We start from the raw sequence: 23,479 nt of genomic DNA, 5'->3' as shown, positions 1-23,479 counted from the left end.
ACACCTTGTAAAAAAGTTGGCTCAACTTAAAAAAAAAACCTGGTTGCCTTAAAATGTTGAGTTATTTCAACGTACAGTAACTCTTTCCCCGCCATTGACGAGTTATCTCGTCAATTAAGAGAAACAACATGATCTCACAAAGTTACTAATTTTTCTGTGGCATTCTCACTGATCTCTGCAGTTTTCCGTGGCCCTGGTTACTCAACTGCTTTTTCCTATTTTCAAACCATTGTTTCTTCGGTTTAGGGTTAGATTTGGTGTTTGCCTTAGTATGCCACTTTAACTACTGGTTTGTACAATTTTTTCTTTTTTTTATATTTTTTAAACTTTAAACAGTTGTCCCTGGCTTTGTGGTTAGAGCTGGGTTTGGGTAAGGATGTCATTTTATGTAAATCTAACCCTAAACCGAAGCGACAATGGTAAGATAATAGGACAAAACAGTTGGGTAACCAATCCATGAGAATGCCACAGAAAAATAGAGTCCATGGCAGGGCCACGGGAAAATGTAGAGATCCGTGAGAATGCCATGGAAAAATTAACAAAAAATTTGGTGACTATCCCATGGAAATTTGTGAGATCAGGCTGAGGAGAAAACATTTACATGAAAACTGTTCCTGATGAGTTATTATGGTAATCTGTAATACCGTAATTATTCACTATATGGGGTACTCACCCAATTTCTAAGTTTACCCAATTTATATGTTTATTGTTAGTGACAGTATACATACACTATGTGTGCCGGTACTTACCATGTACCATGTAACAATTTGTAAGTACAGTAGTGTTTGTTATTAGTTTATACATCATATACTATATGTGCCTGTCATTAACTTACACTGGCTTGCAAGTAACACACACACATATACAATGTATTTACAATTTGTAAGTAAAGTAGTGTTTGTTATTAGATATCATTTATGTATGCTATAATTGCCTGCCATTAACCCACACTTGCCTGTAAGTACTGAATACTTATATTGTACATTCATTTGTAAGTACAGTAGTGTATCTTCTTAGTTACAGTATACCTACACTATAAGTATGTATCTGGTATTACCCAGTACTTATCTACAGTGAAATAATAACTACCAAGTATGTACCACTGGTAAGTACAATAATGATACTATTTAAAAACCATGTAGATGGAGAGTAAAAACTCATATTTGTCTGTAAGTACAACATATTTACCATATATGTACAAGGTAAGTACACATACTGAAAAATTCAGTGCAGCCAAAAATTTTCCTGAAGGCATTTTGTGAAAATCACAAAAAATGCTGGTGGGCAACTTAAAAAAAGGCTGGCAGGGAATGAGTTAAAAATATTAGTTGACACAACAATTGTTAATTTATTACTAATATATATTAGGTTGAATTAACTCTAATTTTTAACTTACTTTTTTAAGTTGAACAAAAATATTTGTTTTTGGAATGGGACTACAATATCTATTCAATTTGTCCTGGGTAGTGTTCTGCAACCTTGCATGATTATTATGTTTTGTATTTCAGTGATTTGTTTGTGATTTGGTTGTGCTAATGCTTGGAAATGTACACACCTTTCCATAATATGTCAATTACTTTCAAACTAGTGATGGGTCGTTCGCGAATGAGATGGCTCTAAGAGCTGATTCTTTGTAGCGAACCAGCAGAGCCAAATCTTCAGACGCAGGCAGGGGTGGGACCATAAGAGTCAGCTCTTCTAAGGGAGCCGAGCCAGAAGAGCCGAATCTATGAAAAGAGCCGGACTGCCCATCACTATTTCAAACATCAAACACTCGCATCTCAAGACTCAACAAGGTTTTTCAAAGCCCTTTAAAGACAAATTTAATGACATCACACTTTCCTTTCAAAACACATCCATAAAATGAATTAGTTTTTTGCATTCAACACACGTTTAAATAGTAGGCCAATGTTTTAAACACAAGGAATGAATAGACGTTTATAGGCCCAGAGAAATATAGATTTGGCTCTCGCTCTCCTGTGATGTTTAGCTCCTCCCAGAGTTCTTAAGCTTTATGAGACCTCTCTACTTTTCCAAATGAAAGTAGAGATGCCAGTGGAGCGTGTCCTAACCAAAAGCACTGACCTCATACTTTTATGAAGATGTTCTATTTCATGGTAAATTTGATCCAAAAGCCTTAAAGACAGCATCTCCCTGTCTCTATTCATCCTAGTCAAAAATTGATAGAAAAATTGACAGAAATAAAGAAGAAAGAGAGAGGGCAGGCGAGAGAGAACCGTAGGAACATATATCCCCACTTTACGTCACCAACAATAAATCAAGTCTAAAACTCTCTGAGATTCGTCAGTCATAAAAAGACTTTCAAAAGGAAGGAATAGAAAAAGAATGCTCGGTTTCATCAAATAAACATATTTGCATTTGTTTATAATTTCATGTTTATTTTTTAATCTTTTTAAATTCATAGTTTTTTATGCCACTTTAATCCGGGTGTTATAATAATAGTTATGATGAAACAACAATCTAGAACAATAATTTGACCTCTATAACTGAATAATACTCCAACCTCACAGCAATCTTACAAACACATTGCATAGAATTTATAAGAAAATATATCTTTGCTTAAGTTTAAGAAACCTCTCTCCTACAGAACACAAACATGAAAATAAATAAATAGTGATTTTGACAGTAAGCACCTCATACTACTGCAGGTTAGCCTGTTTGGTGTTATTCTAGAGTTAACGTTCTATGGATCCTCGTCACAATGTGTGCAATGCTGTATCGCCACAGATTTTAAACACTACTGTTTGAAAGTTTAGGGTCACTTTCTCATTCTCTGTTAACATATTTTCAACACCTAACGTTGACATCAAACCTTAGGGATAACACAACTCTAACTATGTGAATTATAGTAAAACTTAAATCAAACTATTTTATATTTTTACATCTTCAATCCAGCCACCCTATTTATGAACTAGCTTCTTGAGGTCTCACTCTGAGAAGCTTTTTAAACTTTATTGAAGGAATTTACATCTATTATCGACTTGTATTGTTCATTTTAAGCCACTGATTCCAATACATTTTTAGGTTCAACCAACTTAGATTTACATTGGATTAATTTGGATTTATCTTGACTAGAGATGAGTTCTTTTTTTAAGTTGTAGCAACTCATCTCTAGTCAAGATAAATAATAGTAAGTTGAAATAAGTTGTAAATCCGAATTGATTAAACTTAAAACATTTAAGTTTAAACTTTACATTTTTTAGTTGGTTTTCTATATATATATAACTGTAAAAAAAATTGTTGGTTCAACAAAAATAAGATACCTGGTTGCCTTAATTTTTTATAGTTTAACTTAAAAATAGTTAGTCAAGTTTTTAAAAAAAAATTTAACTTACATTTTTAAGTTGAATTAACTCAAAAATTTTATGCAACGAGATAGGGGAGAACCGGGGCAAAAGTAACGCGCGACTAAAGTAACAAAGCGATTTTCTCTTTCATTTCAAACTATGACAGCATCTTAAGTATGCAACCCTTGACGGAGCTTGAGATTCTGCGCACGTAGGTCGAAAAAGCCATTTTCAGCCATGAAACAAAGCGGTCATTTTTTTCTTATAAGGCGTTGTGTTTCTTGTTTATGTGTTACAGAACTGATAAATCTACAGGTAATTTAGTTTGCCTTTTCAGAGTTTTTCAAAATAAAAGTAAATCGATCTTGAGTTCCTGTCGGGACAAAAGTAACAAGCTGCTAATGCTGTTCAAAATCGCTATAATTCTAATTTGATTTAATTTTCAGTGTTCAAACTGTTGAAAAATGTTTTATTCTCAACAATTCAAGTACTGTCGGGTTGCTTTTGAAACATTTGATGAAACTGAAATTTTAAATGAACATTTTTTGCAATGATAAACAACAAAATATGTTTACAGTTACATATAAACAAGCTCATAGTCATGTTTATTTACTACAAACAAGTCTAACACAAAAATCTATTAGTAACAATTTGCCACTTAGGGTTACGTCATTTTACATTAGTTCAAAATTGCACCTGGTATTGATAGACCACACTTGTGAGTTATTGACCACAGCAAAAATATATCTCTGTCTAAAACATTATCTTTTAAAAATTATGTTTTTCGCCCCTGCTCTCCCCTAACTTACTTTTTAAGTTGAACCAACTTTTTTTACAGTGTACAAAAAATTATTTTATTTCTAGCTCATGACGAACATTTCAGTCAAGTGACCCTAAAATTTGAGCAGTGGTGTATGTGGTTTCAGTATTTTGGGTATAACAGTGATACTGTAGATGGCAGAAGGTAGCTGGTCACCTAAAAAAAAACAAAGAAGCATGGTGTTGCGCTTGTAAACAACTTAGACGTACAGTATAATTTAGTTATTACATACTTGATCAACTTACTTTCCTATGATTTATCCTCCCAAAATGCTGCAGTCAAAATGCTCAGTCAACATTTCATAATAAGGTTGATCATAACCGTAAACAGATGTGTTATTGGATAACTGTTGATACTGATGTACAATAAGGTTAATGACGTTTTGGTAATTAGATTTTTACATGAATGGCTTCTAAATGTCTGCATGTTGTTTGTGAAATAGAGCTGTCCTTAATCATTATTTACTTATTCGTCATACTGAAATTACCTTTTGGGAACTATCCTTGCATAAATGGATATAATTTCAAACTGTTTCTCATAACTGTATAATGCTCTGTATAATTTTCCTTACAGAACGTCGAATGGTTATTTCAAATTGGCAGTTTACGTTTCATTCACTGTGAGATCGTTTTTGCAGGAATGACCATCTAAATCATATTTTAATTTACCCAAGTGCAATGGTCCATAGCCCTAAACATTGAAAACAGTAAATAATGTAACAACGAATGTTAATTTTACACTTTACGTGAAGGGAATAATCAAGTAAATGTTAACAAAAAATAAAAAACAACAACACACAGTTTGCAAAAGAATACCGCACCTCTTTTGGCAGGATCGATTTTAGTCAGAACCTAAACACAGAACATTTTGATTTGTCTGAAAACAGGTAACTGTATATAAAAAAGAATAAACATTAGTCAACTCACCATAGTACATGTAAACATGTCCATGAGAACTAAACAATAAAATAAACATTACCAAGCATTCTTCGATACAAAATTCTTAAAATAAACTTTCTCTTTTTATTTTCAATTATTAATGTTGTTATATACATGGCATAATCTTGTGCTTTTTCCAAAAAGAAACATCCAAGAGGAAAGTTCATCGTAGTATCTTTTTGACCCATGGACTAAAAGACAGGACAAGGTTCATTCGGTTGGTTGTCCTGTAGCAGAGGTCGGTGTAACTGTACGTGGAGGGACCGTAGCCGCTGATGTGCTTTACTAACAGTAGCAAAGGCACCTTTGTATCTTCTTTAGAAAAACGCACACTTGTTTGCAGGTCGCAGTGTGTGTGCTCATTTACAGTTGCAGTCCAGCGTCCCGGCACACATTCGCAATCCTCCACCAAGTCAGACGTTCGTACAAAAATAGGAGGAACAAAACCGAAACGAAGAGAGTTTTTGCTCCATTTACAGATTGGGAAGAGCGGCTTCAACCGAGCCACGATTCGTCTAATGATTCCTGATTTCTGTTTCGGAGGACAGAAGAAAGAGAGGAAGAAAGGAGAGAAAGACAGACATAAAGAAAGAAGAAACTGACTGAAAGAAATGAGAGACAATGCGATAGATAGATAGATAGATAGATAGATAGATAGATAGATAGATAGATAGATAGATAGATAGATAGATAGATAGATAGATAGATAGATAGATAGATAGATAGATAGATAGATAGATAGATAGATAGATAGATAGATAGATAGATAGATAGATGAAGATATACAGCCATGAGGTAATATGGGAGACATGAAGATGCCTTTAAGATAGATACACAGATAGACAGACAGATACTGATGATGGATGAATAGATGTAATAAAATTATAATAAACGATTAGACATGTAATAAGAGAAGAGGTGAAGGAAGGCCTTTCTGGTGCTGGGTGGTCCACTGCCCACCCACCTTTCTCAGCTCCAGAGACACACACTGTTCGTGGTCTGGCAGGTGGAGGAGCTTTCTGCAGGAGACAGATAGAGTTTGCCGCTGGGACATACGCACACCTCGTACACAGTCTGTTTTGGGTAGGTGGTCCCTGGACCGAGCAAAGGGTCCACACTCCCGTGTGGAAGATTCCCGAGACGGATTGAATTTGCGTTTAAAAAGATCTAGGGAGAGGCGAGAAAAGAAAAAAGACAGACGTTATAATCAAAGGCTTCAGATAAATCGATATAATAACAGTAATTTAGGAGAGGACTTCATTTAATCGTATTAAAACATCAAGTTGATGAATGACTGTTTCATTACGTTAGACATTTACACGGAGCTGTAACAATTCACTGTAATATAACATTATGTCCAGGGAAATGTCCTACTGTATGTGTAAGACTTATCACTCCCACAGTATTACCTCCATTTACTGACCATCTGATATGAATTGCACTCATACATCTCAAATGCTTTGTTGATTTAATAAGCTCTTGTCTGATTGGATAGCATGAGGTGCTGTGGTATTAACTCAGACTGATCGTGATGTGTTATAGTCACAAAAAATTTGATTAATTTATTCATGTCCATGGCACGAAATTCTGCTTTATTTTTGTGCCTTGAGCACGAATGTCTTTGTTGTGTCACCCACACAAATTCCTATAAATAGTATTTTGTGTCCATGGCACAACTTTCTTTTTCGTGGCATTTTATGTATTGTTTTCTAATTTTTTTTCCTATTTTCTTACCAATCACTTTTTGTTACATTTTTAGACATCCTAACCCAAACCCCAACTCTAACCCTAACTCCAGGCGAGAATACGCACAACCGGCGCAACGTCATAGAATGTCTCTGAACAGGTTTACGCCCACTTTTGGGGGAAAACAGACTAGACCTTCCATTGACTTCCATTCAAAATAGCGGAAAAAAGCAACGTTCGTACACAGCCGGCAGGTGTAAATAACTTATGAAATCACTCAGACATGTTGAGTAATTATCTGTCCACCCTGCCTGCCGTGGAGCGCGGAAGGTGCATTAGCATATTTAATTTGGTCAATATAAAAACATGTCCCTTTCATTCTCAGAGCGTCAAATTTGTGTAACAACGCTCCCAATTGGCCAGAGGTGTCTTACCCGGACATTTACTCGTACCTCATCGAGTCAACAGGGAAGCAAGTGAATGATTTTACTTCGTATTTGAAAGTTACTTCGTATTTATATATTATGTCTTTATATTTAGAGTAATGAGTGCACTTTTCCGTCCAGCCATACAACTAACTGGCTTAGCGATATTTCCAGCAATCACTGGATGCCGTTGTTGCACAAATTTGACGCTGTGAGAATGAGGGGGACATGTTTTTGTGTTGACCGGGTTGGATGTGTTGATGTGTCTTTCGCGCTCTGTGGCGGGCGGGGTGGACGGATTGCTCGGCATGTTTGATCTGAGTGATTTCATGAGTTGTTTGCGCCTGCCGGCTGTGTAAAAACGTTGCTTTGTTCCGCTATTTTGAATGGAAGTCAATGGAAGGTCTGGTTTTTAATTCCCCAAAAAGGGGCGGTGACGAAATTTACAGTCAAGTTCCCGGATGTGCCGGTAGTCCATATATTTTTAAAAAAGGAAGATAAACATGTAGAAACCAATACATAAAAGTACAACCCAAACCTCAAATCTAACCCCAAACCCAAGCGACAATGATTTAAAGGGATAGTTCACCCAAAAATGACAATTGGGTCATCATTTACTCGTCCTCATGTTGTTTTAAACCTGTATGAATTTCTTTTTTCTGATAAACACAAAAGACGATATTTTGAGAAATTATGGTAAACACAGTATATAGTGTCAATTGACTTCCATAGTAGGAATAAAAAATATGATGGAATTTAATGGGTACAGCCAACTGTGTGTGCTTTCCATCATTTATCAAAATATTTTCTTCTTCATTTATCACAATTCTTTCAAAATATGTTTTTCCTACTATGGAAGTCAATGGACTCTATATGCTGTGTGTTTACCATCATTTCTAAAAATATCTTTTTTGTGTTCATCAGAAAAAAGAAAATCATACAGGTTAAGAACAACATGAGGATGAGTAAAGAATGACATAATTATTATTTTTGGATGAACTATCCCTTTAAAAAAAGAATGAGAAAACAATACATAAAATAACACGAAAAAGAAAGTTGTGCCGCGGACACAAAAAACTATTAGAGAAATTCGTGCTGAATGACACCAAAAAGACATTCGTGCTCAAGGCGTGAAAAAAGCTGTATTTTGTGCCATGGACACAAATAAATGAATACATTTTTTTGTGACTAAAACACGACTTACCATCATGTGGTATTAACTGCATCAGATAAACCCACCTAAACTCGATTTCCCTCTCTCTTTTGTTTTTAAAGAGTAACTAAACCCTAAACCAACTTTTTTTAGTTAATGATCAGTAAGTATGGGGCTTTATTAGTGCTGTTCATTGATTTTAGTAACTTTTTTGACATTTGGATATAAAGTGTTTACTACAATATATGGTGTAAAAACGTCTGAGTGCTGCCCTCTTCAGGTTAAATGCTTTATTCTGATTGGTTGAGAAATGTTTCATGGGTGTTAATTTTTTTCTGTAAAATGCACACCTAACCTGTCAAATGTCTTAAAATAACCACCAGAGCAATGTTTGTGGTAATCGTGGTATAAGCGGAAAATAATGCACACCCGTGGTGTAACCATTACCACCTTGGGTTTCCATTATTTTTAGTGCTGGGCAAAGATTAATCGCGATTAATCGCATACAAAATAAAAGTGATTATTGGTATAATATATGAGTGTGTGCTGTGTCTAATTATTATGTATAAATATATACACACACATAGGGATGGGAATCGAGAACCGGTTCTACTTAAGAACCGGTTCCCAGTGAATCGATTCCTTTGAACCGTAAGCATGCCTGCTTAACGATTCCGCTTATCGGTTCCGCTCGTTGCTCGTTATCATCATGACGTCACACACACGCTGTGTTGTTTTGGTTTAGAACACAGCAAACATTGCATCGAGGCAGAACGATCCAAAGTTTGGTTATATTTTGTGGTGGGCAGAGCGAGCCTTCGCGAAACACTGAAACAGTTGAATCAGTAACTTATATTTCACGCGAACATACGACAATACGTTCGCGTTGCAGGAGGTTGCAGGACTGTCGCGTGTTTGATACACTATTACACAACAAGACCAGCGAGTCAAGCACCAGCGGAGCTAACGGGACGTCATCTGTTATTAATGCCGAAGGTAATGTGTTAATGTTAACGTGTGCGCCATTTCATTATTTAAACTTTTACTATACGGATAATATCCGGTGTCATTGTCCATCAAATTGCTGACGGCCAGAGTCTGGCTGGCTCTCACACTGGCTCAGAGGCTGCAAAAATATCTCTCGTGCACCTCTAGCTAACATAGCCTAACTTACTCCGTTTACAGAGGCAGGGAGGAATAAAATGACCGAGGCGAGGATAAACAACTTTCACCCAGCAGTAGAGGCGGACACTACTTAAGTATTTCTACTTAAGAGTACATTTTCAAGTATTTGTATTTTATCAGTGTTTTTGTATTTTTTTGAAAACATACATTCCAAAGCATATTATCATAATTTTAACTCCACTACATTTCATAATTTCAAGTTTTTGGTTTATATTTAATATTTAAGTACATTAAAAATCGAGTAATGTTTTTTACTTTTACTTAAGTAAAAAGTACTTTTACTCAAGAAAAGTAAAAGTACACAATTTTTATGTAATTATGTAATCAATCAATTTTAATATGCAATATAAATACACAGTATGATTCTATGCTTTAGAATGTAGTGAACATTTTTTAGTAAAGTAATTTTTTTCCCAAGACAACACTCTGATAAAGCACAGATGCTTGGAAAATGAAACTAAAATACTCAAGTAGTGTCCACCTCTGCCGAGCAGTGACTAAGTTTGTGGTAAAGGGTTTGCATCCGTTTGCCACAGTAGATGTCTCTGCATTTCGGTAGGTTAATTTGCTGTATTTTGTCCAGTATCATATCTTTTCAAAAGAAAATAACAAATGCATGCATGACCAAAAGTTGCATGTTTTATGTCAGTCTAGTTCTGTTTTATTAATTCCTAGTCCTATCATATATTTACTGGTTGAGAAACACTGCCCTAGGCTTTAAGAAGTAGCTCACCTACTTTTAAGTTTGTTCTGAGGTTGCTACACATAGTGTGTGTATACTCTGTTCTGTGTCTTCTGAACAGATATTAAAGCCAGTTAATACAAAGATACAAATTTGTACTTATTCCCTCACCCAATGAGAATCGATAAGAGAATCGATAAGGAATCGGATCGATAAGCAACATCGATAATGGAATCGGAATCGTTAAATTCTTATCAATTCCCATCCCTACACACACATTCATGTATGTATTTAAGAAACATTTACATGTTTATATATATTTATTTATATTTTTATATAATCTATATTAAATATAAATAAAAAAAATGATATATAAATAAAACAATTCTGAAATGAATATATGAATGTGTGTGTGGTTAAATATACATAATAATTAGACACAGTACACGCACATATATTATGCAAAAAAATCACTTTTATTTTGTATGCGATTAATCGCGATTAATCTTTGCCCAGCACTAATTATTTTCAAATATTTTAATGGTTGTCGTCAATTATTCCTTAAATATATATATAGGGGTGGTGACCCGGACAGGGCCTATCCTAGTCCAAGCCTAAAATGCATGTATGAGATGCCTTAATTTAAAAACACCTTGTACTGACATTTCTTAAAATATATCAGTGCCATTGTTTTGTCTCAAGATGCACACCAGTATTGTTTTGTGTAAGGTTTGTTTGTAAAAACTACTTAAATGTGCTAATATAACTAAGGCCTAGTCCTGGCTTAAACTAAACCATCCAGGAAACCACCCCATATATTTTTTATATATATTATTATATGACATTTATTTAAAAACATCTCTCGTTGGTTGCTTTGCATGTCAAATAACCACTTTGCATTCAAGTAGGCGGTTCTTGGCCAGAAAAACTTGCAAACCTGACTGGGCTTTATGCCTATATATTCAAGAAACTACATTAGCTCATCTGAAGGACAACCATTTATTCTTCAGATTTGGATCAGGAGAGACATCGGCAGGAACGTAAACTACATTATTTCATTAAAGTTTCATCTGTTTCATTGATTTATGAATTTGTTTATTCTTAATTTATCACTTCCAACAAGTCTGTTGGCACTGACAGCTAAGAAAAATCAAATAATCTTTACCGTAACTGAAACACAGTGGTTGAATAACAAAAAGTGAAAAGTGAGAGAGAAGAAGAGAGGAAAGGCTGATATACAAACAAGGATGAAGTAATCAGTGTAAAGTAATGGTATCTGTGGGGTTGACAGGGCATATCTCTACAAACATTTACACAAACAAGCCTTCATGATGCCTTGCTGTCACCATATTGCCACTCTCCTTATGTGACTTTCATTTTGTCTGTCATTGCCATTATTTCCGTCTCACGTAGATTGCTGCAATTTCAAAATTGTACATTTATACATTTGGCAGATGCTTTTATCCAAAGCGATCTATCTTACAGCGCATTCAAGGTATACATTATATGCGTATCCTGCACTCTCAGAAAAAACATACAATAAGATACAAAAGTTTTCACTGGGGTGGAATCTTTTAAAAAGGTAAACTTTTTGTACTAAAAGGTGCATATTGGTACCTTAAAGGTACACACTGGTACTATAAAGGGACACCACTTTTTTCCAGCTCCTATAGAGTTAAACATTTGATTATTACCGTTTTGGAATCCATTCAGCTGATCTCCGGGTCTGGCGGTACCACTTTTAGCATAGCTTAGCATAATCCATTGAATCTGATTAGACCATTAGCATTACGCTAAAAAATAACCAAAGAGTTGCAATATTTTTCCTATTTAAAATCTAACTCTTCTGTAGTTACATTGTGTACTAAGACTGACAGAATTAAAAGTTGCAATTTTCTAGGCAGATATGGCTAGGAACTATTTTCATTCTGGTGTAATAATCAAGAACTTTGCTGCTGTGATATTGCAGCGCCTGAAAATAGTCCCCTGCAATACAGTTGGTAAACATTGTGACGTATTTTGTGGGCGGGGCTTAGTTGAAGGCAAAAAGAGCCGCAGAGGCAATGTTGAGAAGCTTAAGATAGCACGTTTTAGGAGGGATTTATTAAACATGGATGCAGAAGCAGTTTTGGAACTGTCCGAATATGTACAGTCACTGATTCAGCGGGACCGTGACAGCTATTTTTGTAAATCAACTCTTGCGATTTTAACCAGGTTTTGGATATTTCCTAGACAACATATGAATTACTTACAGGTGGTTTGGGTGGTTTTGTCTAGGCTTACTGTCTAATGTAACCTATCAATGGGCTAACTATGATTAGCAATGTGGATTATTTTAAGAGACCATTCAAACGATGGCACACACATCTATCGCTGTATGTTTGTTTAACATTTAAGCTAAACAATAGCACGGTTGGCACTTTTCACTTATAAAACAGAAACTTGCTGATTTGTACTAGATAAAACCAACACAACAGTACATATGCATAGATTATTTTACCTGATATGAAGTGTGCACTGCAAACACGAGCATTATTTATGATAATCTCCGTCTAGTCTGTATGCCGTATTGCAATCAACCACAATTGTCTTCTTGATTTCTGTGAAGAAATGTCTGCCGGGATCTGGTAAAACTTTATTTTTGAACCAAAAGTGCTGTTCCTTTTAATCTGGCAGCCAAAAACACAACAAGATGACATTTTAAAGTCAAAAACTCAAACTTTTAGCGCGCCGGCTATGAGTTGCTACTTATTTTTTGCCTCCAGCTAGAGCGGTGACGTCACAGTGACGTGGGTGATTAAGGGGTCTATTGAAAGTAACCAAGGAGAATATTTCAAGGGGAATGAATCACACAACTCTAGGGGAGCTGGAAAATGAGCATATTTTTAAAAAAAGTAGAGTGTCCCTTTAAAGGGACATACTAGCACCTTAAAGGTACATATCTGTATCAGAATGGAACGTCCCATTGACAACTTTTGTACTTTTGTGTGGAAATTGAATCCATGACTTTTGCGGTGCTAATTCAATGCTCCTCCAATCAGCTATAGAAATGCTATAAACCAAAATAAAGCCTGATTTAAAAAAGTCCCTTTCTTTTGGATGAACAAAAGCTACCCCAGACAAAGCAACAAGGCAATACAGTGCAGTGTTATTTTTTAAAAAGGCATGCTAAGGGATGTTATACAAAAAGTGCTGGTTTATTTTAATCCAGTGTTAAGTCAGTAATTGATAGAATGCATTGCTGGGTAAAATTGACCCAACTGAAGGGTTGGTTAACCTTATAGTTGATTAACAATAACACAGCCGTTGGGTAATTTGGGTAAAACCTAGCAGTGTGTTCTGTCCAATAATGACCCAACCCTACAATAAAGGAAATATGATATACATTGTATAGCTCAGTAAGTATAGTTATCATACATCATTTTCAATGCCCACCCAGTTTTCAGATGTCTCCATGTGCACTGCCTTACTTGACAAGCCTATTTATTGTTGAAAGCAAGTATTCTACAGAAAGCATACATCTACAATATACTCATTCCCGAAGACATTTCAAATACCTCTGCTTGTCATTCTACAAATGATCATGCGTTCATGACACTTTGCAGGGAATGAAGACGTGCCGATGAGAGGCGTGTAAAATAAAAAAGCACAGGATCAATACTACCATCAAAAACCCCATGAGAGACTTGCTTGTAAAAGGCACCATGGCAGAGCTAAAACAATGCTATCCTAAATGCGCATTTAACTCAGGCTTTCAAAACACTTCAAGTGCATTTTTAAAGTGAGGAATAGTTACACTTGAGCTCCATTTAAGTAAACTATAGCTCAGATCCAAAACGATCAGCTGTACGTCTATAATGTCTATTTGCCCTCAAGGCGTCGACAAGCATACAATAACATTATGTTTAACAAAGTCTGCCTGAACACAAGAATCGAACCCAAGCCCAGCTATTATGTGTCAAAAGCATTTGAACAGCCAATTGGACGACAGTTCTGACCATGTTTTCCATTTAAAAATCCAATTCAGGTGTTCGAGTCGCAGTAATGCTATACAGTTCAAGTAATAAAAACTACCCAAAAAGAGTTGCGGTGTGAAATTTACTAAATCAAAACAGCAACACTTAACAATAAGGATGTATATGTTAACATCAGTAAATGCATTAGTTAAATGGGATATTTCACAAGACTTTATTAAGATGTCAAATAAATCTTTGGTGTTCTCAGAGTACATGTGTGAAGTTTTAGCTCAAAATATCATATAGATAATTTATTATAACACGTTAAAATTGCCACTTTGTATGTGTGAGCAAAAAATGTGTCCTTTAAAATGCAAATGAGCTGATCTCTGCACTAAATGACAGTGTTGTGGTTGGATAGTGCAGAATAAGGGGCGGTATTATCCACTTTTTTTATTTCCAACCCAAGTTTCCTCAGTGATGTTTTCATAATCGGTGAAGGTCAGTTGTCGTTTTGCATTTCACCATTAATATCATGATTTGTCCTCTGAATGTTTTATTGCATCACCTCTCTATTACCAAATTGCAGAAATTCTACATTGGCATGCGGTTATTACACGTGTCCTCATGGATTATGTCACCTAATACTGGTGAGTGCCACCTTGGCCCAAACCGGACATTCAAATCCAATCCAATTTTAAACAGTCCCACATTTTTTGCCAACAATTCCGGAACCTTCCAAGATGTGGAACGGCCAATGAAACCTCCTGCTGACAGCTACCGTAACCCTTCCTAATAGTCACTGCGAGATGGGTGGTTCGGCTAAAGTCAGAACGGAGTCATTAAGGTCACTTTATGAGAGAATTAAAGATGGCACCAACCCCAAATGAAAGTGTCTGTATGAATCATTGTCAGTCAAATTTGGTTGGCGCATTGTTTACAAACGTCTTCCAGTTCTGGAACCACTGTTGTGGTTTGTGTGTGTATGTGTTTGCTTGTTTACAGCCAATCATAGCTGGTCTGAATATTTTTTCATGCATGATTTCCCTCACAGCTGAAGTGGAGAAGACAGCGAATGAGAAAGAACAGGTTTTGGAATGAGAAGAAAGATAGAGGTGGAAAGACTGGGAAAGTTTCAGAAATGCAGTTGATTTAAATTACGTAAATGAAGAGTGGGGAACAAACTTAAAGTCAAACTTTTCTTGCATATTTGTAAATTATTTCTTTGAGTAGTATCATGTAGGCTATACATAAATTTACAGCAATTAAAATCCTGCCAATTTTACTTCCATAAGTGCTATTACGCCATAAAATATAGTTCCTCTTTTAAATCCGCTTAGAAAAGCGCTACGTTTTATTTTGTACCACCAAACTTGCTCGTATAACTACTCGTCTTAAATAGGAAAAACGTTGATGTGTTTGGTCACTTCTAACTTTATCTCTAAATAGTACCATTGAATGAATGGGGCTAAGCTAAATGCTATCGAAGCTTAAATAGCATGACAATAAAAAAGGGGCGGAGCAACACAGGAACAGGAGATAAAAGGCAAACTATGTAAAATGTACACTAAATGTAACAACAATGCTAATAAAAAAGTTAAAATTAGAAGGGCTAGTTATGATTGATACCGTAATATAAAAAGGCTCTCCTCAAGCTTTTTGTAGAGAAATTTGCCAACACAGCTGTCCATTTCTGATTTATAAAGCCCTAATAAAGCCTTATTCTTTCATTATTTATATTTAATGCTCTTGTGGGCACAACTGTAGCCCAAAAATTTTCTCAGTATTATAACACGATTGTACTGTCAGTCCAGACACATGAGTCGCACATACAGATGAAAGCACATTAATAATGCCCCCAATGCTAATAAAACAATAATAAGCCCAGTACTCAACGGGGCAATGGAGGTATATTTAATTGTCTTAAATGTATTGCTATTCAAGTAGATCTCTGTAAAAAGAAGGGGAGTTTGAAGTTTAGTAATACATTATTACTGGCTTGACTACACTGACACTTTTTAATAAGAACAAAACTTAAACTGAACTGAACTGAATTTTTGCAAAGACCCGCCCTCTTTTGCTATGTCCGACATCAGCCAAAGCACTCTCACTGCACTAGAAATGATTATCATGAAATAATTATAAGGTCAATTTTAAACAAAAGCAGACAGTAGGTCTTCGATATGCATTTGAAGTGTAAATTCAGGATTTGAAAGTGACTCGGAATGAAGTAAATAAAATAAAGATCGAAGCTATAGCCTACAGGCCATAAAACTGTAAGTGTGCTACTACATCACCTCCAGACTGAGAATCACAACACTGAAGAGCTTTATAATGTCACATCCAGTAAGTCATCCTAGCTAGCATTAGTTATACTGTAACAGTAGCCTGATGTGCTTACAGTAAAAACTTAACCTATGGTGAGCACCAGGTAAAACTATGATTATTATAATCAAATTTGACCTGTATACAGTACGATATAATTCTGGGAGTGTCAGAAGTGTTAAGATGCAGTCATGCCGTGTGGCTATGAGGTAAAACTCCAGAGTCTTCTTCTTGTGTGAGTCCGTTTTTAAAGTCTTTAGATGGTTGTGGGCGGGGCCTGTGCCAAGTGATATCAGTTTGCTCAGAAAAAGCCAACATCTTGTCCCATAAGAATGTTAAGGGTTTACTGGGATTAAAAAAGTAGTGGGCAGATTGTATTATTACAGGGTGGTTGTTAACACACACAGGCGACACACAATTGTGTTTACACAACATTCACTCGTGTGTTAAAAACAACACAATCAATGTTAGTTTTCCCCTGAAGAAATTTCGTGAAACTTTTTTGAAAATTACAAAAAATACTGGCGGGCAAATTTTCAAAATAAGGCTGGCGGGGAACGAGTTAAAAGCAATAAATCTGCTCACCAGGCTACAGCTCTTCAGCTCTTCACACAAGTCCTGTAATCTGTCCACATTTATGTCCAAGAGACACAATGATAATCTTTTACATTTTAATTCTTTAATTTTTCTAATTTAAAAATGCTTGTGTGCTGCTGTGCATCAATGTGTACAAGCGTTCCCGTTTATAGGCACATATTACTAACACGCTCTTTAAATAACAAAAAAACATATTGTGCCATTGACTTAAGACCAGGTTTTAGTTGGATAATGGCGTAGTATATTATTTTAGTTGCCTCAAAATAGCAAAGCGCCAACAATATACCTGAAACACCCAGTTTTCAGATCAGATACTTACATTTGTCCTGAAGATCATTACATCCTATAAAATTTTTGGAACAACAAAATGAATCGACACATGGCTTTGTTGTCGATGACAGCCAAATATTTAATGACCACATTAATTATTCACCTCTCCACGTTCTTGCCGAATCCTTAAGAACAAAGAAAGCCTGGTAACAGTTGTAATTATGAAGTCAGAGAAGACCTGAGCGGTTTTCACAAGAGGAAACCTCTTGATTACGGTAATTCCGACCTGACGCGAACACACAATTACACCCTGACGCCACAGACAACTTCCAACAAAGCATTTATTTATTTTTTTGCGGTAGAAAACCATCTACAGTATGTTTCGATGCTTCAAAGACCTAAAATGAGACATCAACAACTTTTTCATTTCACCCCTCCCCCCATTTTTTTTTTACAGCCAACTTGAAAACCCCATCCAGCAAAAATATGGCTGCCTTGAAGACACTTCGAAAAACGACAAATGATTTTGGGAAGAAAAGCAACAGCAGACTTATAAACCAAAATGAAGCTGCCACAAATAAAACCACTCCAAAAACGAAATTGTCCCTCTGACTTTTAAAGGCTAAGCACGGCAGAGAAAAGTGCCATGGGACTCCATACTCCACAATAATAGAAAATAAAAGCTTGCTGCCATAACGCAGAAACAACCCAGGGGCAAAACAAACCGCTGGCAGTAATATGGCTGTTGGATTATTAACCTCGCAGGATCTACCCCTTTACGTCTGCACCACGGGCCTTCTGATTGATTTCTCCACTGATAGATAAACGCTATTCAACAGCAGGGCGACTTTACTTTCGTTACATTGGCCCTATCGCACACCCCGGTGGCTTTTATTAAGACGCATGGCTTAGGGGCCGGTCTGAATTGGACACCATATTGGAGCTTTGCGCAAACAATTGAAACATTAGAGTACATATGCCTTTCTTGTCTCCTCAGCTTGTCGGCGCCATATGTATCTATATCCATCGCCTCATTGGCTGGCTGAAGCGAGAGGGAGTGTTCAGGTGGAGAGAATGGGTGGTTTAATTGGCTGCACAGCTGTCATGTAACACATCCGGAACAACAAAACGGGTGCTTAATTTCATGGATGATGATGAGATGGTGTTTAGCGGTAATGAAAACTGATTTAGTCGAGGGCTGTGCTGGGATAATCACGAACACATTTGCATAGTTTTTTTTCTCATTCTCATTTTCAGCTGTTTAATTGTTGAGCTGTGTTCTCTGACATTTTTTTTCACCCGATATAGTGTTTAGACTTGTTTTTTATTGCATGATCTCTAAAATACCTTTTCGACATTAGCCATTTCTTTGACAATTAATGAGAGTATTTATATACAGGGGTTGACAAAATAAATCTTTTCAAAATAGTTTGTATATAATTCTCAAACTATTAGTAAATTTGACAAAACTAGTAGTTATTTTTTTACTAAAGCTATGATAACTTTAACTACCTAAACAGTATTCAGGGTCTGTCCTCTTTCTCTCGTTAAGAAAAGCTATCAGTGCACACCAGTCACTTTTAATTTCCCCTGATCTTAATGGGCAGCAGCAGCAATAGAAGGCAATAGGACATGAACCCAGTCAGCCATTTGCCTTTAATTCTCTCACCCAAAACTTTTTAACACCGGCCTCTTAACAGTCGACCGTTAACAACGTAGATTTGATTTTGCGTCCGAGCTATCTGACGCACGATTCTCTTCTCCAAATTGACAGAGGCATCCGTTTTACGTGTGGCGTCTCGTGAGAATTAAAAGGAGATGGGGAAAACAGGGTGGGATGTGCTTATATGAGGATTTGTTCCAAATTTGTTCTATAAGAGAGGGCGTCAAGGGGAGGGGGTCTGATTGTGTATCAGCCACTTTGTCTCTTATATAAGTTCTCTCAGCACCATCCCGCTATCTCAGGCACAAAAACCGAGGGAAAAAAATCTTCCTTTTTCCCAGAGAGGTGACAGGACTGCATGATATATGACTCAGACTCATGGAAGTTAATTAAATAGCCTGGGCAGTTACTAAAGCAAGAGAGTAGAACAAGAGAGAGACAAAAGAAGATGAGGGAGAGAGAGAGAGAGAGAGAGAGAGAGAGAGAGAGAGAGAGAGTGTTTGTGTGTGTGTGGAAGACAGCTTGACACATGGCAGCAGTAATGTGAGTGGGGTGGGGTCAATGTCAGTATGTGAGTATGGTTAATCCCGAAGTATAGTCTGTTTTATATGTGATACACACGAGCAAGTTTGGTGGTACAAAATAAAACGTAGCGCTTTTCTAAGCGGATTTAAAAGAGGAACTATATTTTATGGCGTAATAGCACTTTTGGGAGTACTTCGACTCGGCGCAGTAACACCCTCCCTCTCCCATTATGAGAGGGAGAAGGGGAGCGGACTTTTTAGGCGAGTCGAAGTACTCCCAAAAGTGCTAGTACGCCATAAAATTTAGTTCCTCTTTTAAATCCGCTTAGAAAAGCGCTACGTTTTATTTTGTACCACCAAACTTGCTCGTATAACTACTCGTCTTAAATAGGAAAAACGTTGATGTGTTTGGTCACTTTATCTCTAAATGGTACCATTGAATGAATGGGGCTAAGCTAAATGCTATCAAAGCGTCGCAGCGCGCTCCAGCGCTTACGTGCAACGCACAGAGATGGTAGAGGGATGTATCAACAATTCTTAGTTAAGGTAATAACATATTTTAATATTGAAAATGAGTAGACTATTCCTTTAAGTTTAAACATATTCTAGGTACTGACCAAATTACATAAAAATTATTTGAAAGCAAGTTATTTTCTTGGTCAAAATAATGGAGATTAGGGATGTATGATGACTAGGGATGTATCAAATGAAGAACAGACCTTCTGTTGTCTTATTAAAAAATCATCCTATCTTCATTATGTTCTCTTTTTATCATCTCTAATAGTATATGGGTAGGTTTTTTAAAAAATACAAAATTTTTACCAAATACCAAAAAAAGATGAGATAATTGCATTTTTGTAAAGGACTTTTGCTAGAGATCAGATTCAGAACGATTATTAAAGCATACACAGAGATTTTACTGTTTTTGGATCAGTGCATGCTTTAGTGTTTTTTAAAGGTGGAAAAGAGGATGTTTGTTTTATACATTTTTGCACTATTACTTGACACTATCTTTACTAAATGATAAAAGCCTCTTTATTAGGTGCACTGACAGTCATAATATTAATAAACGTCGTCTGTGCATAAGGTAGGGCCTTAAAAACATCAGCCAATCGTTGACGAAATCATCACGTCAACGATTGGCCCTCTGGCTTGTCAATCACTGCCATTACGTTCCTTGTGAGAGACGTGCACGCTCCAGTAACTTTACACGAGTGACGCATGCGCAAAGCGTCTTTAGTTTCGGTTTGTTTTCATTGTCGCTCCTGCTTTCCTCCTCGAATTTGCACCATGGAAGAGAAGAAACCCGAAGGAGGACGTAAAAGAAAGACATTTTAAGTCGCTGAGAAAAGGAGAAAATTGTCAGAATAATGTAATCTAACCAGAGTCGTTCTTGGAGAAACATTTCAACACTGGAGAGCAATGAAGGAACAGAGAGGTGACAAGACAGGTAACAGTGATTATTCTTTCTTTGTGTAATAATTATTGTTGTACTGTTATTCAGGTATATCGACGTTGTTCTTGTACTGTAGTTGTAAGGCGTTGACCAGTCTGCTACATGCTAGTTGAAATGGGAGTAGCGTCGACTGATCTAACTTTACGTCTTATGTGTTTATTATCATATCATTTCACATAATGAATCCACTGACGCGACACAGCATATAGCGGTGGTAAACAAACACTCGTGTTCAAATACTTGCACGAGTTTTGGAAGGCGTTCCCTAGAAATGAGCTGTGAAGGAGGGAGGCTGTTCTTATGCATGCGCTTATTTTAAAAAACTCAGTAACAGTTTATGGATTCTCAGTCGGCGGAAACATCCTCTTTTGCGCCTTTAAGTTGCGTAAGAGTGCCACCTAGTGTATAATATCAGAAATTTGGATTGCCGTAAAAAACTTCATTGGCAGGAAAGCGTTTTCTCTTAATTTACAAGATAACTCGTCAATGGCAGGGAAGGAGTTAAAGCGATAGTTCATCTTAAAATGAAATTTTTATGTTTATCAGCTTACCAACCATTTCAGTCTGTCAGCCATATAAGGCAAGTGGAGCCCCATATAGTGTATATGCGCCCTCTTGCCATGCTCCCGATACAGTAGGTGGCAGTATGCACCTATGAAGTTGTTTCGCAACCAGCCATTAAACATTACAAGAATAAGACGGTCATGTGTATGCGCATATTGCTTTGGGGATAGTGTTATATTAGAGGTAAAAATTATATAAATACTGTTCAGTTTCTCGCACAAACCGATCGTTTTGTGTCTCGAGCCGCAGGGTTTAATTTGGATTGGTCTGTGCATGTTTTATTTTCTCTATCAGATTTGGTTACCACCTACTTGCATTATACGACTGACAGACTGAAACGGTTGGAGTTAAAAATCTACATTTGTGTTCTACTGAAGAACCAAAGTCACCTACATCTTGGATGGCCTGGGCATAAGCTGATAAACATAAAAAATTTTCTTATTTATTTATTTTTTGCTAAACTGTAGTCTCGCATAGCCAGACATTCAGACTGATGACACAAGGTACAGTATGGACTAGGGCTGTCAAAATTGCTCAAAAATGACGTTTGAATATTCTCCCTAAAAAACCCACTAATATTCGAACTATTCGAATTTTTTCAACGACGTTAACGACGTTTAATGACGCATTACGTCAATAACAGGACAAATTAATATAAAGAGACATAACTACTTCTATAGGTAGTCTATTTAACCCTTGTGTGGTGTTCATATTTTTGTTACTTAGACGATGTTTGTGGGTCTATTGGACCCAGAGCATTATTAGTATCTTAAATCAATGCAGTCATACAAATTTATATAATATTGTTTACAGATGTTTACTTTAGCCTTATTGCAAGTAACATAGACAGAATTCATGGTTAATATTTGTCATTTTCCACTGTAGAGGACTATTTATAAACTAAAGTGCCATTCGTTTTTTGTGGTAATATGAAATAAAAGAAGAAAATTCTATTATGATCCAGATATTGGGGGAAAAACTATTTTATCTTAAATAAGTATAAATTAAACCAAGTTTTTCATCACTGTTGATGTTATATTCTTTGAACTTTTTGAAATTGTACACATTTTGTCAGTCTACACAGCACAGGCCCCAACTGAACAGATGCCGTATCATAAGACATTATCCACATTGAACATATAACCTGTTCCTGCCAGCCAACACAACACATAAGAAGCAAAATTTTATTGTGTAGTTGTGTTGCGTATGCATTTCTTGCATTTTATACACATATAATGTGTCCATCTTATGTCCACACACATGTGTTGTGCAATGTGTTGCTATTGAACACAACTTAGAATGATGAGAATTTATGGATAATATTTTACTTTCTCTATTATTCACTCTCTCTCACACACACATCTTTGTTGGACATTTAGTCCCCACAATGTGATAAATACCAGGTACACACACGCACGCACGCACGCACGCACGCACGTGTTTCTGGTTTCCATGTTTTGTGGGGACATTCCATAGACGTAATGCATTTTATACTGTACAAACTGTATATTCTATTCCCCTAACCTACCCCATTCCCTAACCCCAACCATCACAGAAACCCTTCTGCTACTTCACATTTTCAAGAAACATCATTTTGTTTGATTTATAAGCTTGTTTCAAGATCACAAAAATACTGGTATTTCTATCTTTTTGGGGACAATTGGTCCCCACAACGTGATAATGACCCGGCTGCACACACACACACACACACACACACACCATAGGTTTTGTGGTAAACCCATGGTTTTACTAATGGTAATCAATATACCAAACAACTAGGTTACTACTCTTTTACTACAGTAAAACTATGGATTTTTTGTAAGGGAGATAATGGTAAAATTTAGAATGGTTCCTGTTAGACAAAAGGTAAAGTGTTTTTGGGACAGTGTGGGCAAACAAATGTTCATGCATGATATATAACATGTTG

General features: G+C 36.3%; 1 protein-coding gene and 1 long non-coding RNA gene across 3 annotated transcripts in view; both read right to left on the bottom strand.

The window, feature by feature from the left end:
- The window catches only part of LOC141363191 (uncharacterized), a 479,244-nt gene that overhangs the window by 44,692 nt on the left and 411,073 nt on the right, over nt 1-23,479 (bottom strand). The gene's annotated exons all lie outside the window — the stretch shown is intronic.
- Nucleotides 3,516-23,479, bottom strand: part of LOC129444805 (zeta-sarcoglycan) — a 399,770-nt gene continuing 379,806 nt past the window's right edge. For both annotated transcript variants that reach the window (XM_055205725.2, XM_055205726.2), the window contains exon 8: nt 3,516-6,233. In XM_055205725.2, the coding sequence (XP_055061700.2) occupies nt 6,036-6,233 (198 nt within the window). In that variant the 3' untranslated portion in view covers nt 3,516-6,035. The remainder of the gene's footprint in view (nt 6,234-23,479) is intronic.

This window comes from Misgurnus anguillicaudatus, chromosome 3 (genome assembly GCF_027580225.2).
Source record: "Misgurnus anguillicaudatus chromosome 3, ASM2758022v2, whole genome shotgun sequence".
In the NCBI taxonomy this organism is placed as follows: domain Eukaryota; kingdom Metazoa; phylum Chordata; class Actinopteri; order Cypriniformes; family Cobitidae; genus Misgurnus; species Misgurnus anguillicaudatus.
Note: the sequence above shows the minus strand (reverse complement) of the source record. Positions and strands in the feature narration are given on the sequence as shown.